This window comes from Narcine bancroftii, chromosome 1, assembly GCF_036971445.1.
Source record: "Narcine bancroftii isolate sNarBan1 chromosome 1, sNarBan1.hap1, whole genome shotgun sequence".
NCBI classification, from domain to species: Eukaryota; Metazoa; Chordata; class Chondrichthyes; order Torpediniformes; family Narcinidae; genus Narcine; species Narcine bancroftii.
The window spans coordinates 418,862,729-418,876,655 of record NC_091469.1 but is presented as its reverse complement, the minus strand read 5'-3'; the positions used below and the strand labels follow the sequence as shown (position 1 = coordinate 418,876,655).

The following is a 13,927-nucleotide window of genomic DNA, read 5'->3' as shown; positions in this document are numbered from 1 at the left end:
TAATGGTTTAAAATAGACATAGGAACTTTCTTTCTCCAGAATTAGTGAAAGCATTAGTCAACTATGTTATACTGAGCTCCTATATTAAGGAGTCAAATAACATTCGAAGACTGCAGCTGGAAGTATATTGGGCTTTGACAAGACTTGCAGGGGAGAATAGTATTCCTATAATATCAAATAATTTACATTTGCACGGTGGAGTTAGTATGTGCTGGTCGTAGAGGGATTGAATGTTTAGGTGATAGATGAACTCCCAGTCAAATGGGATGCTTTGCCTTGCGTCTCTTTTGGCTTCTTGTTGGAGATTAGGCCAAACATTGATCACACTTCCAAACCCCACAAAAGCTATCGCTGAAGGGGGCAGGGTCACAGGTGCAGGGCAATACCTCTGCCTTCAGATTCCCCTTTAAGTTAAATAACAATAGTGACATGAAAATACATCATGGGTTCTTTGTCATTACTGTGTATAAATTCTGTTATCACCCCCCCCCCCACCCCCCGCTCTCTCTCCAATAGCCCTCTGGATAAATCATCAGAAGGATGTTCAAGAAGACAAGTCATTACCATTTTCTCAAAGGTAATTAAGAATGGGCAATAAATGGCCTTCCCCAGAAAATGAATAAATATGATTTTAATATGGTGCCATGGTGATAAAATTAGAAATCATATAATATTACATTAAGATTGCCTTGCAATGGAACATTCTAAAGGCAAAATTTATTAGTAAAACCTGAGATATAACTGTTGAAAAAGTCTATCCATGACCTTACCTCCACCTAGGATATGATTTATACTTTGTATACCACAATGGGAAATTGTTTCCAGTGAGAATTTTAAATGGACTCAAAATGTTTATAGTACAAAAAGTAATTTCACATTGATAGCCAAAGCAATTATGATAAATAACCATATAACCATTTACGGAGCGGAAACAGGCCATGTTGGCCTTTCGAGTCCTCACCAGTTCACTAGAACAACTCCACTAGCTCAAACCTCCCACTCTCCGCCAATAAATCTCCAACCCCCTCTCCTCCACGTACACATCCAACCTTCTCTTAAATGACAGAATGGACCCTGCCGCAACTATCTCATTTGGAAGATCATTCCATTCTGCCACCACTCGCTGAGTGAAAAAGCCACCTCTAATATTTCTCCTAAAGTGTTGCCCCCTTACCCTTAACTCATGGCCTCTTGTTTCAGCCTCCCCTGCGCTCAGGGGAAAGAGTCTATTTATGTCTAGTCTATCTATTCCTTTCATAATTTTAAATACCTCTATCAAGTCCCCTCTCAGTTGTCAGTAATTCTCACACCTCCCATTTCCATATTAAATGAAACATTTAGTCAAATATTATTTGCATCAGTACTTAAATTACTCAAATGTTGGTGGTGTTCTGCAAACACAAAGATCTTTCTTATGATTCCACAATACCAGACCACACTACATGCAATGAATTATTTTTGAATTCTCTGGAAGATGTTTGTCTCCTCCACTACTTGAAAGGTGTGACTTCATTCACAAAAAAACAATGTAACTAAAGAAATTAGAGCTGCCTGGTAACAACCAACTTTGCAAATTGAAAATTTAGTACTTTCATGCTCAAGTCTATGCAGGCTTTTTCATTCCATCCTGGTAATGGATGACGCAGAGCATACATTGAAAGCTCTTATCATGCCCATTGGACATTGAGTTGAAATCAAAACATCACATTGTCTTCTACTGTAATGGTGGCCTTAAAACTTTACAACTCATGAACTTAGATTTTTCTTTTCTTCTGTAACCTACTGAATATTACTATTCATGTTTGGCATCATCTGCGATCTAATGCCCTAATTCACAACCATTTTACTATTCAAATTTAATGGTGTTCCATGCCATGATGTTTAGTTTCCATATTTCACAATTAAGAAACTAATCAGGAAATGGAACTCCCACTCAACAGGGAGATCGACTATCACCCTAAACATTCACAACATCCTACACACCTTCATTTGACACCAAATGATGTCTTTATCATCAGATACTCTAACAAATTTCTCTAGATGCCCTATGAAAAGTACACCGACATGTTGCATCGCAGCCTGGTTTGGCAATTCAAGTGCCCAGGAATGCAGAAGGCTGGAGAAGGTAGCTACATCCATTAATGGCTCTGCCTCCATTCCATTGCAGACATCTACATGAGGCACAGCCTTAAGAAGGCAGCCAACATTATAAAGGACCCTCATCACCCTGGTCACAATCTCTTCTATGCTACCTTCAGGCAGAAGGTACAAATGTCTGAAATCCAGCACATCTAGGTTTAAGAACAGTTTATTTCCAAGTCTCTTCCCCTTAGTACACGAATCATGGACTGTCTGCTCTATTGTGAGTCTTTTTTTTTTCACACTAGGATCATTGTAAATACTTATTGGCACTTTTAATTTAATTCAATTAGTTTACTATTACAGATTTTTTTTGCACAAGTACCTATTCGGCTGCAGCAAGTAAGAATTTCAGGAAAATGTTCATTGTACAATGTGTATGACAATAAACTCATCATCATTATCATTTGGATAGTTTTTAAATAAGTCCTATTATTAGCTTGCCATCATTTCTGATAACTATTTGTCTGTCTCCAGGTATTAACTGCAAACCACCATTGAAAATCTAAAAGGAAGAAATATTTTAACATATCAAAGTGAAAATTGCTCTTACAGTTTTTCCTCTCTTGCCAGGTCTACCAACAGGTCCTCTATGTCCAGGGGCTCCCGATACTCCCTTTGGACCCATTTCTCCCTTAAAAAAAAGAATGGTATTTGTAAATATTTAGGCATAGAGTTGTATAGCACGAGCGTTTGCCGAAACAAAACCTCTACTCTCACCTTAAAGAAGGAATTCGTAAAAGAGGGGGACAAAAAGATTTAAAGACACCTTAAAAGCCAACATGAAGAAATGTAATATCAACATTAACAATTGGGAAACCAATGCCAAGGACGGGAAACTCTGGCAAACCATCATCTGAGAAAGAACAGCAACTTTCAAAGCCAACAGATGAGCAGAATTAGAAGAAAAGAGAAGAAAATGGAAAGAGAGGCAGCAACTACCAAAGCCCAATCTGCCATCTGGAATGACCTGATAAGCCACCCGAGACCCCATAAATATGGTAGATCAATGGAACGAAGGCCATCATCCTCAACTATGAGGGATAGCCACGATGACGATTGCACAGAACCAGTCTTCTTGGTCTATCTTGACCATGCTAAATGTAGATATTGGAAACCGTACACAAATATGCAATGTGAACAAAAATGATCTTAGTTTCAATTTTTTAAAAAATTCTCTTAATAATTCCAAAGTAATCCTACTTTAGTGGGGTTGTGCAATTCATGAGACTCCTTACATCTGAGTCTCCTTGTCTGATAAAGTTCATTTTTGGTGCCAGAGATATAATTTTACAGTAATTAAGACTTATTGAAAATGCACCTCATGGTTCTAGATGTGCCCTGAAATTTTCTGAAGATTTTTAGTCGTCAACTATTACATGAGTACAGTAAACTCTTGGCCCTCCATATTGAAAACATTGGATGAGATAAAGTTACTGCAAAGCTTACAGATCAGGACAATTACAACAGCAGCTTACGTGCTCACATGAGATGGTTAGAAATTGCTGCCTGGTTTACTATTCACAATCAACAGTGAACACCAAACGTTTCACTGCCACTTTACCTCACAATCTGCGCTTTGGTGGTAATTTCATTATAGGCGATGTTATAAATTTCTTACCAGAGACATCATGGTAACTGTTCTGTAATTAATCAGATCAGCTCTCACTGCCCTTTTAAAACTGGATACTGCAGTGGCAAATCTTGAAACTTGGAGCCCATATCCATAGTTTACAGAGCAAAGGGATCAGATTTCTAATGCATGAATAATTTCTTCCTTCATCTCCCTCAGAATTTATTCTAATAGTCACTTTCTGTCTTCTTTAACCTCACTGACATCTAAAATTTTATTTTTACTCATCTTTCCCTTAAAGGTATCCAATATCCAGTTTCTTGTGAACAATGAAAAGTACATATTACTGTAAATCATGCATAATGCTTCATCCAATTTTAACCTTACTTACATACTTTTCTAATTCTGCATCTCAACTTTCATGAATCCATTCTAAACCCTTTTCCCATTTGCTTCCAATGTCTGCCCAATATATCTCCTTCATCTAATAGCACCAGAAAAAAATTAACATCCCATTTACATTTTCCTCTGTCCACCTTGGATAAAACAGTTTTCCTATTGCCAATGTTAAAAAAAATTTGCATGTGTAAGTTGGTTTATACTTGCCCATTATATCTTTAAAAGGGCAGCATGGTTAGTAAAGCAGTTAGTGCAATGCCTTTACAGTGTCAGTGGCCCAGGTTCAAATTCGACACTGTAAGAAGTTTCTATGCTCTCCCCCTATCTGCATGTATTTCCTCTGACTTCTCTGGTTTCCTCCCACACTTCAAAACGTACAGGGGATGAAGGTTAATTAAAAGATGGTGACCAAGAAACTCTATTATGTAGTGTGATATCCATATTGTTATGTGCTTGAAGTCCAATGAAAAAGTTTTTTTTAAATAGAAAATCAGGATCTTAGTGCAGAGTGCAAACACTATTGGAGTAACTTGTGGGCCAAGCAACATCAATGGAAGATAAAGAATGGCCAACTTTATAGAGCTGAAACTCTTCATCAGGACTTATTGTAGAGCTTGCTACTTTTCCTTCAGGATCCTCCAAGAGCTGGCACATTAATACGTGGAGGTACGGCATCATGCACAGTGCCATTCAACGCAGTGCCAAACATTCCTCATCGCTTATATATTTTATCGTTGCACAAGTGCAGACTATGTATACTGTGGGGAACAAGATGAAAATGAGAAATCTATAATATTTACAAAATCAGATTTCAGATTTATTGTCAGAGTACATACATGACATCATATACAGTCCTGAGATTCCTTTTTACCTGTGGACGTGGCAGAATTACCACTAATTGGTAGTGCAAAAAATAAACTGTACACAGCGTAAACATGTAAACAAATAAAAGAACTGTGAACAGATAACGAATGTAAACTAACTGGCTATGCAATACAGAGAGAACAAAAGAAAAATCAATAAAGTGCCCAAGTAAGAGTCCTTAAATGAGTCCCTGATTGAGTTCATTGTTGAGGAGTCTGATGGTGGAGGGGTAGCAGCTGTTCCTAAACCTGGTGGCACCTATAGCTCTTTCCTGATGGTAGCATCGAGAACAGAGCATGTGCTGCGTGTTGATAAGTAAATCACAAAAGTCTGTAGACACCATGGTTGTTGAAGTAAAAACACAAAATGCTGGAGAAGCTCAGCAGGTCAACAAGTGTCCTTTATGTAGCAAAGGTAAAGATACAGAACTGACATTTTGGGCTTGATGATGCTGGGCGGTCTTTTATGATTGCTGTTGCCCTCCAATGACAGTCTTCCTGTAGACATACTCAATCGTGGAGAGGGTTTTGCCTGTGATATCTTAGGCTGTGTCCACTGCCTTTTGGAGGCCTTTATGCTCAAGGGTATTGGTGTTCCCACACCAGACCATAATATCACTGATCAGCACACTTTTCACCACACCTTTGTAGAAATTTGCCAGGGTTTCTGGTGTCATGTCAAATCTCCACAAACTCCTGAGGAAGTAGAAGATCTGATGTGCTTTCTTCACGATGCCATGTGTTGGGTCCAGGAAAGATCCTTCAAGATAGTGACTCCCAAGAACTTAAATTTTCTCACCCTCTCCACCTCTGATCACCCAAGATCACTGGATCGTAAACCTCTGGCTTTCCTTCCTAAAATCAACAATCAGCTCCTTAGTTTTGGTGACATTGAGTGCAAAGTCGTTGATGCACCATTCAGCCAAGTTTTCAATCTCCATCCTGTATGCTGACTCCTCCCATTCTTTCACACAATTGACTACCATGGAATTGTCGGCAAATTAATAGATGGTGTTATTGTCATCCCAAGCTACACAGTCATAGGTGTAAATTGAGTAGAGCAGGGGGCTAAGAACACAGCCCTGTGGTGCTCTGGTACGGATGTAAATTGTGGAGAGGACTTACTAATCTTCACGGATTGTGGTCTGGGGATGAAGAAATCCAGTACTGAATTACACAGCGGGGTGTTGACTCTCAAATCTTGGAGTTTGTTGATCAGTTTTGAGGGGATGATAGTGTTGAATGCCAAACTGTAGTTGATAAAGAGCATCCGGATGTATACATCTTTGCTGTCCAGGTGTTCCAGGGCTTTGTGTAGAATCAATGAGATGGCATCTGATTTGGCCTGTTACCACGATAGGCAAATTGGAATAAATCCATGTCACCACTCAGACAGGAGCTGATATAGATCATCATCATCAGCCTTTCAAAATACATCATCACTGTTGATGTAAGTGCTACTGGTCGATAGTTATTAAGGCAGGTTTCTGCTCTCAACAGATTGACACCTGTTTGAAACAGATGGGTACCACACCCTGCTGGAGTGAGATATTGAAGATATTGAAGATAGTCAGCACAGATCTTTAATACTCGGCCAGGTTCTCCATGCAGGCCAGATGTTTTCCTTGGATTCATTCTTCTGAAGGCAGCACGTACGTCATCCTCAGATGCGGCAGGATGGAATCATTAGGGGATGTGGGGGTGTGGAGGAGTAGTTCTCTGCTATTACTGTCATCAAATTGGGGATAGAAGGCATTGAATTCCTCTACGAGAGAAGCGTTGCCATCTGCTACTTTATTGGATTTGGTTTTGTAATAGGTTTTTGCATTTAGACCCTGCCATAGCTGTCGGGTGCCCCTTATTGTTTCCATTTTCATCCAGAATCTCCACTTCACCAAGGAGATAGCTTTCTGCAGGTCGTACCTGCTCCGGCTGTACTGATCTGGATCTCCAGTCTTAAATGCCTGTGATCTTGCTCTCAGCAGGTTCCAGATTTCATTGTTCATTCAGGGCTTCTGGTTGGGGAAAACCCTGAATAATTTGGTGGGGACACACTCATCCACAACTGTTTTGATAAAATATGTGACAGCCTCAGTGTACTAGTTCAGATTCTCAGCAGAGTCCTTGAACACTGCCCAATCTGCTGACTCGAGGAAGTCCTGTATCTGTTCTTCAGCCTCCTGTGATCACCTTCCTGACCTGACCGGTGGAGCCTCTCTTTTTAGGCTCTGTCTGTATGAGCCAGAAGGAGCACTGCCAGGTGGTCAGATTTGTCAAAGTGTGGTCTCGGGAAAGAATGGTGCGTCTTCCTTATCTTGGTGTAGCAGTGATCGAGTGTACCTCGATCAGGTACAGCAGGTTACATATGGGTGGTAGTTAGGCAGGGTTTTCTTGACACAGGCCTGGTTAAGGCCACCACTAAGATTTGTAGTGTGTTGGGCTGGGCTGATTCTTGCTTACTGACCACATCATGCAGCTCTGCGAGTGCCTGCTTGTAATCGACATCAGAAGGGATGTAAACTTGGGTTGGAATCACTGATAACTCTCATGGTAGATAGAAGAATCTGTATTTAATCAAGATTTGCTCTAAGGCAGTAGTGCAGGAGGTCGACATAACCCCAATGTCTGTGCACCACCTACTATTAACAAAAAAAGCACACACCACCTCCACTCCCTTTTCCAGAATCCGAGTTCCAATCCAGTCTATGGATGGTGACACTGTCAGGTCGAATAGCGGTGTCTGGTGTGTTCTCTGTTAGGCAGGTTTCAGTGCAGCAAACAACTGAGATTTGTCTTACTTGCCTCTGGTAGAGTAGCCCCTAGTCATTAGGACGTTGATTTTATTTTCGAGTGAATGGATATTTGCCAGCAACATGGATGGTGGGGGAGGTCTCAGACTCCCTAGCTATTTTGACCTTAGTTAATTAAAGGGGAGCAGTATCTTATGCTTTTCAATTTATTTCTCCTCTTCACAAACATGGCATTTCACTGTCAATTGCCAATTGCCCCCATTCTTGAATGTGAACTAAGTCCCTTCAGTTGCAAGTATGACTCTCCTCTATGACCTTGTAGCAGGTCGAGCGATTGAGAAGTTAGACAGGCTGAATTTCCGCCCCAGTTGTCCGATTCAAAATGGCGTAGGTCTCCCTTCACACCCGAGGAGAAGCCCACAGTTAACGACATGTGTTGCCCAGGAGTCATCACCACTTCCGGATGGTGCACCACCGGTCAGGGAGTGACACCGCAATGCACTGACATCACTTCCAGAAGCCAGCGCACACGTCACTGGAAATGGGGGTTTCCCTGAGGGTTACTGGTTCACCCTCGCACCGTGTGGATGTCTCTTGATTCCGTAGTGCTGCTCTAGCAGACGCCACAGTGATGACCCCGATGGTTCCAATGTCTTTGGAACCCACCTCGAACGTAACAGAATACAGGATGCTGCTAATACTAGTCACAGCAGCTGTGACCAACGCGGTGGGTGTGCATTTGCCTCCCTTCTGGGCAAACCAGTGCAGGAATTGGCTGCAACTGGCTGAGTCCCAGTTGCACATCAGAGGTATTGTCTCAGAGGACATCAAGTTCTGGTATGTCGTCAGCGCCCTGGATGCCGCCATCGCAGACAAAGTAAGCTCATTCGTGGAAAATCCTCCCATGGAGCGCAAGTACAAGCAATTCCGGCCTTTACTCCTCGATTCCTTGAAACTCAGTTGGGTCTGGGCGATAGAAACCCCTCCAAGCTCATGCACAAAATAGTGGCCTGAGCAGATGGACACACAAACTGTTTCCTTTTCGAGGTCCTGTTCTTCTCCAAGCTGCCGGTACACGTTTCCTCGACAGTTTCTGAGATGGATTTCAGCACCCCACACCTGGTAGCCAAGGAAGCAGACAGACTTTTCCGTACCCTGCAACAGAGCCTGATCCACATACAGCACCGCCACTTCAGCACCTTTGCTGGGCCCACCAGCAGTAGCCGCGACCCAACCACAGCAATGAGCATCTAGACAGAGAAAATACTGCTTCTACCACTATAGCGGGGCCGAAACACCCAGTGGTGCACCCCTCTCCCCCCCACCTGTGATCCTATCCCACTGCCAAGCCAAACACAATGATGGGAAATGGGCAGGCCAGCCGCTGATAGTGGCCTCAGAATGGAGGTGATCATAAAGGCCTACTGCACCTCAGGGTCCAGCGGACAAAGAGGGACTTCCTAGTTGATACGGGCGTATTTCAAGACCAAACACAATCCCAAGGGTCTCCCTCTACAGGCAGCCAACGGCTCCTCCATTCTGAGTTACGGCACCTGTCTGATCACAATCCACAGCACAGACACGGTTATCCAATGGAAGAGCACATGAACTTTTGGTGGATGTGACCAGATGCCGTTTGGTGGACGCTACTACGTTCGTCATACCCCCTTACTCTGCGGCAACATCTTCTACTGCCATTAGAAATCCACGCTTTGGACCGAAACGAGTATGCCTGCCTACTGGCCAAGTACCCGGCCCTACTGGCACCAAATTTCCACAACGCCAAACCACCACATGGCGTGGAGCACCACATCAAGACCACCAGGCCTCCAGTATATGCACGGACATAGCACCTCCCACAAGACAAACTCCAGCAAGCCAAGATTGAGTTCACCACCATGGAGGAGCTGGGGATCGACCAACATTCAAACAGCCCCTGGGCTTCCCCACTGCACAGGGTACAGAAAAGCTCTGGCGGCTGGCGTCCATGTGATGACTACAGGCAACTAAACAATGCTGCAGTCCCAGATAGGTACCCTATCCTACGTGTCCAGGACTTCGCCATGAGGCTCTAGGGCTGCCGGATCTTTTCCAAGGTGGACCTCATCAAGGGATACCACCAGATTCCAGAGGACCTCAGCAATGTCCCAAAAATGGCCATCATCACACCCTTCAGCCTTTTTGAGTTCCTTCAGATGCCGTTCGGACTAAAAAACGCAGCTCAGACTTTTCAGTGGCTTATGGATGTGGTTGGAAAGGACCTTGACTTCATCTTTGTCTACCTGGATGACATCCTCATCGCCAGCCCCAATGCCAGTACACACAGGACACACCCGACTCACCTGTTCAACAGGCTGAAGCAGTTCAGACTCATTGTAAATACAGCCAAGAGCCAGTTCGGCCTAGAGAGAATTGATTTCCTGGGACACCGTATTACCCCAAGAGGGAGCCAAACCACTGTCGGACAAGGTAGAAGCCATCCAAAACTTTTCCAAGCCAAGCACGGTCAAAAGCCTGCAGGAGTTCCTGCGGATGGTAAACTTTTATCATCACTTCCTCCTGGGAGCAGCCACCCTCATGCAGCCCCTGTTTGACCTCATCAAGCTCAGCGACAGCACGCTCCAGTAGACTCCAGAAACCACAGAAAGCAGCACTAGCGGAGGCCACATTCTTTGCCCACCAAGATTCTACCTCCCCCCTTACAACGGACCCGTTGGACAGAGCAGTGGGCGCAGTGTTGGAGTAATGGGTCGACGACCAATGGCACCTCGTGGCCTTCTTCAGCAAACATCCCTGGACACCAGGCCTCAAATACAGCGCGTTCAACCGTGAGCTGTTGGGCCTGTACCTGGGAATATGACACTTCCAGTACATGTTAGAAGGAAGGGTCTTTACAGACCACAAACCACTTACCCACGCACTCAGCAAAGTCTCAGACCCATGGTCAGCGAGACAACAGCGCTACTTCTCCTACATTTCGGAGTGCACAACAGACATCACCCATGTTGCAGGCAAGTCCAATGTGGTGGCCAACGCCTTATCCAGTCCCACATTCGTCGTCACCTCAGGGGGTTTCAACGTCGCTCATCTAGCCAAAGACCAAACGGAGGTTGCAAACATCCAGGTCTACAGAACAGCCGTCACCAGCCTGAAGGATAGCGATTTCTTTCCCTCACCTGGGGGGCTGTCCTTACTGTGTGATGTATCCACAGGCTTCCCCGGATCCATCCTACCCACGATCTGGTGACGGCGAGTGTTCGACCAAATCCCACCGCCTGTCCCACCTCTCCATAAGGTTCACGATCCACCTGTTATCCGACACGTTCGCCGTGATGTGACCCTGTGGGCTAAAACCTGTTTGCAGTGCCAAAGCACCAAAATGGACAGGCACACCAAAGCCCCACTCTAGACTTTCAAGCCAGCATAGCACCGATTTGAGCACGTGCACATTGACCTCTCCCCATGAGCCAAGGTATGTGGTATCTGTTCACAATAATCGACTGTTGGCCTGAAGCCATACCCCAACCCACATGCGACATAGTGACTTGCACCAGAGCTTTCTTGTCCACTTGGGTCGCAGGTTTCAGAGTCCCCACCCACATCACCTCAAACTGAGGGGCGTAGTTCACTTCCTTGCTCTGGGGTGACCTAACCAAGTTCTGCGGCAGCCAGTTGCACCACGCCGTGGCCTACCATCCTCAGGCAAATGGCCTGGTTGAGTGTTTTCACCGCCACCTGAAGGCAGCCTTGAAAACTCAACCACAAGGCCTGAATTGGATGAATGAACTCCCATAGGTTCTCTTAGACATCCCCACAGCACCAAAGAAAGACCTACTAGCCTTGTCAGCTGAGATGGTGTACGCTTCCCACTTATCATCCCCAGGGATATTCACTTCAACCACCCCCCCTCACCACCCGGCCCACAGCCTATGGTGCCCTAGATGTCCCCCAGTGATTGATGGTTGAAGCGGTAAATAGAAGCCCCTGCCACCTTCTCAACATGGCTCTCCACCCTGCCATATCCCCACGGGTCTATAGTCCACCGATTGCGTTTTTGTGCAGAGAGGAGAGCAAAGAACGCTGCTACAGTGCCCCTACGAAGGTCCATTCAAGGTGTTGCAGCGGGACGGTGTCATTTTTACTTTGAACATTGGCAGGCAACAGGAGAGGTTCACAATCGACTGCCTCAAGGCAGCATTTCTGGACTCAGGCCAGCCTCTCTTGGACCCCCAGATCAGACGCAGAGGCTGCCCAAAGACAGTATGCTAGCAAGAAGGTGGCAGGAATTCTGGTGGGATGGGGGGGGGGTGGCGTAGCGGGCTGAACAACCGCCCAGTTAGACAGGCCAAATCACCATCCCAGTTGTCCGACTTAAAATGGCGTGGGATCCCCTCACTCCTGAGAACCCTACAGTCAACAGCATCTTGCCCGGGGGACATCACCACTTACAGATGGTGCACCACTGGTCAGGGAGTGATGCTGCGACGCACTGACGTCACTTCCGGAAGCCGACACACACATCATCAGAAGTGGGTGTTTCCCTGCGCGCAGCACGAGGAATCCAAACAATAAAGTCAGTTACTGGTTCACCCTCACACCATGTGAACGTCGCTTGATTCTGTAGCGCTGCCATAGCAGACGCTACAACCTCCCCTTATGTCAATGACCCAACCTGACACGTGATCCTGCTTTACCGCCTGACACTCTGACATAAAATCTCTGAGGTCCAGACTCATTAATTCTTTTATTTGGAAAGGTGTTTCAGTGTAGGAAGTGTGCAAAACCTGCTGTAAAATACACAATGAATATATGCTTCAGAATTGTGGAGTGCAAGTTCCATGGGCAAACATTAATTAGTCCTCTGCAAACCAGAGAATTCATACACCTTCCCATTTGTTGAAGAATTTCACAGCCAATTTCAATTTTGTCTTTATAAATTTTCTTCCTCAACATTTCTTCTCTCACTCTCTCCCACTTTTTCTATGGAATCAACCATTAATTTTATTTCCAAACATTAAATATGCTCTTAGATGTCTGCCTCTTCCATCCCCCTTTACCAAATTAAGAAATTCATTAAAATCTGCAGGAATTTTTTATACTTAAAAATTCTATGTATTCTTAGATTCCTTCCTCCTATAATTAGAATACATTTAAATTTCAAATTTTAATTATCCAATCATTTCACACTATCTCCTGGCATTTCAGACTGCAATGAATACAATGATCCTTTGAAATTCACAAAATTCCATTGTGCCAAACTTTAAGAAAGCAAGAACGGCAGATGCTGGAATCTTGAGCAAACACAGAAGAACTGAAGGATGAGCAGATCTGCCAATTTCCATGGAGGGAAATAGACAAAAATGAACCTGATTCCAAACGACTGTCCATTTCTCTCTTTGGTTGCTGCCTAACTTTTTGAGTCCCTCCAGCTCCCCTTTGTTGTGTCAATACCAAACCAGAATAGGATGTGTACATTGGGAGAAGTTTGAGGACATTGCCAGTTTATGTCAATGGAGGAACATCATGTTCTACTTGTGTATATGTCCAACAGAGTGTTCTTAACTCAGTCTATGAGTTCATGCTGAATCATGACAGATGATGTCTTTGTTTATAAGCCTGTTCACATCTTGGCAACAAATCTTTGACCATGCCCCAAAAACCCAAAAAGCTTGATGCTTGCAATTACTGTGTTACCACCTGATGACACTAGATGGGGATCTGTAACTAACATCCTTTTCTTTGCATTTGTTTATGTGAAATGATTTCAATACAAAGTTCTTGCTTCTTGTATTCCAATGAAGAAATGCAAAAGAAACCCATGCAAATATATGTTCTATGGTGTTCATGGAATTTAAAGCACATTTTTAACATACACTGAATTGCTTGCAGCGTACATTTCAGCACAAGTTTTCAATTTAACGACATATGCACATAGACTAAGCAAGTGAGGTGATCATCAGATCTCCCAGATTTGGGTCTGGCCTGTTTGAGTTGCTAGGTTCTTGTTCTGTGGCAGGGGTTAAGGTGCATCCTCTATTCACTCATTATCAGCTTCAGGCTCTTGAGATTTAAAAAAAATCTTCCTTAGATATTTATTCTTGTGGTGTGTTAAAAACTCCTCAATCTTGACGTCTTTGATTATACAGTAGTTTTACCGAAGTTCCTTGATGCCACATTGTCAAAAGCTGCCTTTATGTCAAAGA

General features: G+C 44.0%; 1 protein-coding gene across 1 annotated transcript in view; it reads right to left on the bottom strand.

The window, feature by feature from the left end:
* The window catches only part of LOC138753347 (acetylcholinesterase collagenic tail peptide), a 91,557-nt gene that overhangs the window by 20,961 nt on the left and 56,669 nt on the right, over window positions 1-13,927 (bottom strand). The window contains exon 11 of the mRNA XM_069916240.1: window positions 2,693-2,773. Within this exon, the coding sequence (XP_069772341.1) occupies window positions 2,693-2,773 (81 nt within the window). The remainder of the gene's footprint in view (window positions 1-2,692; window positions 2,774-13,927) is intronic.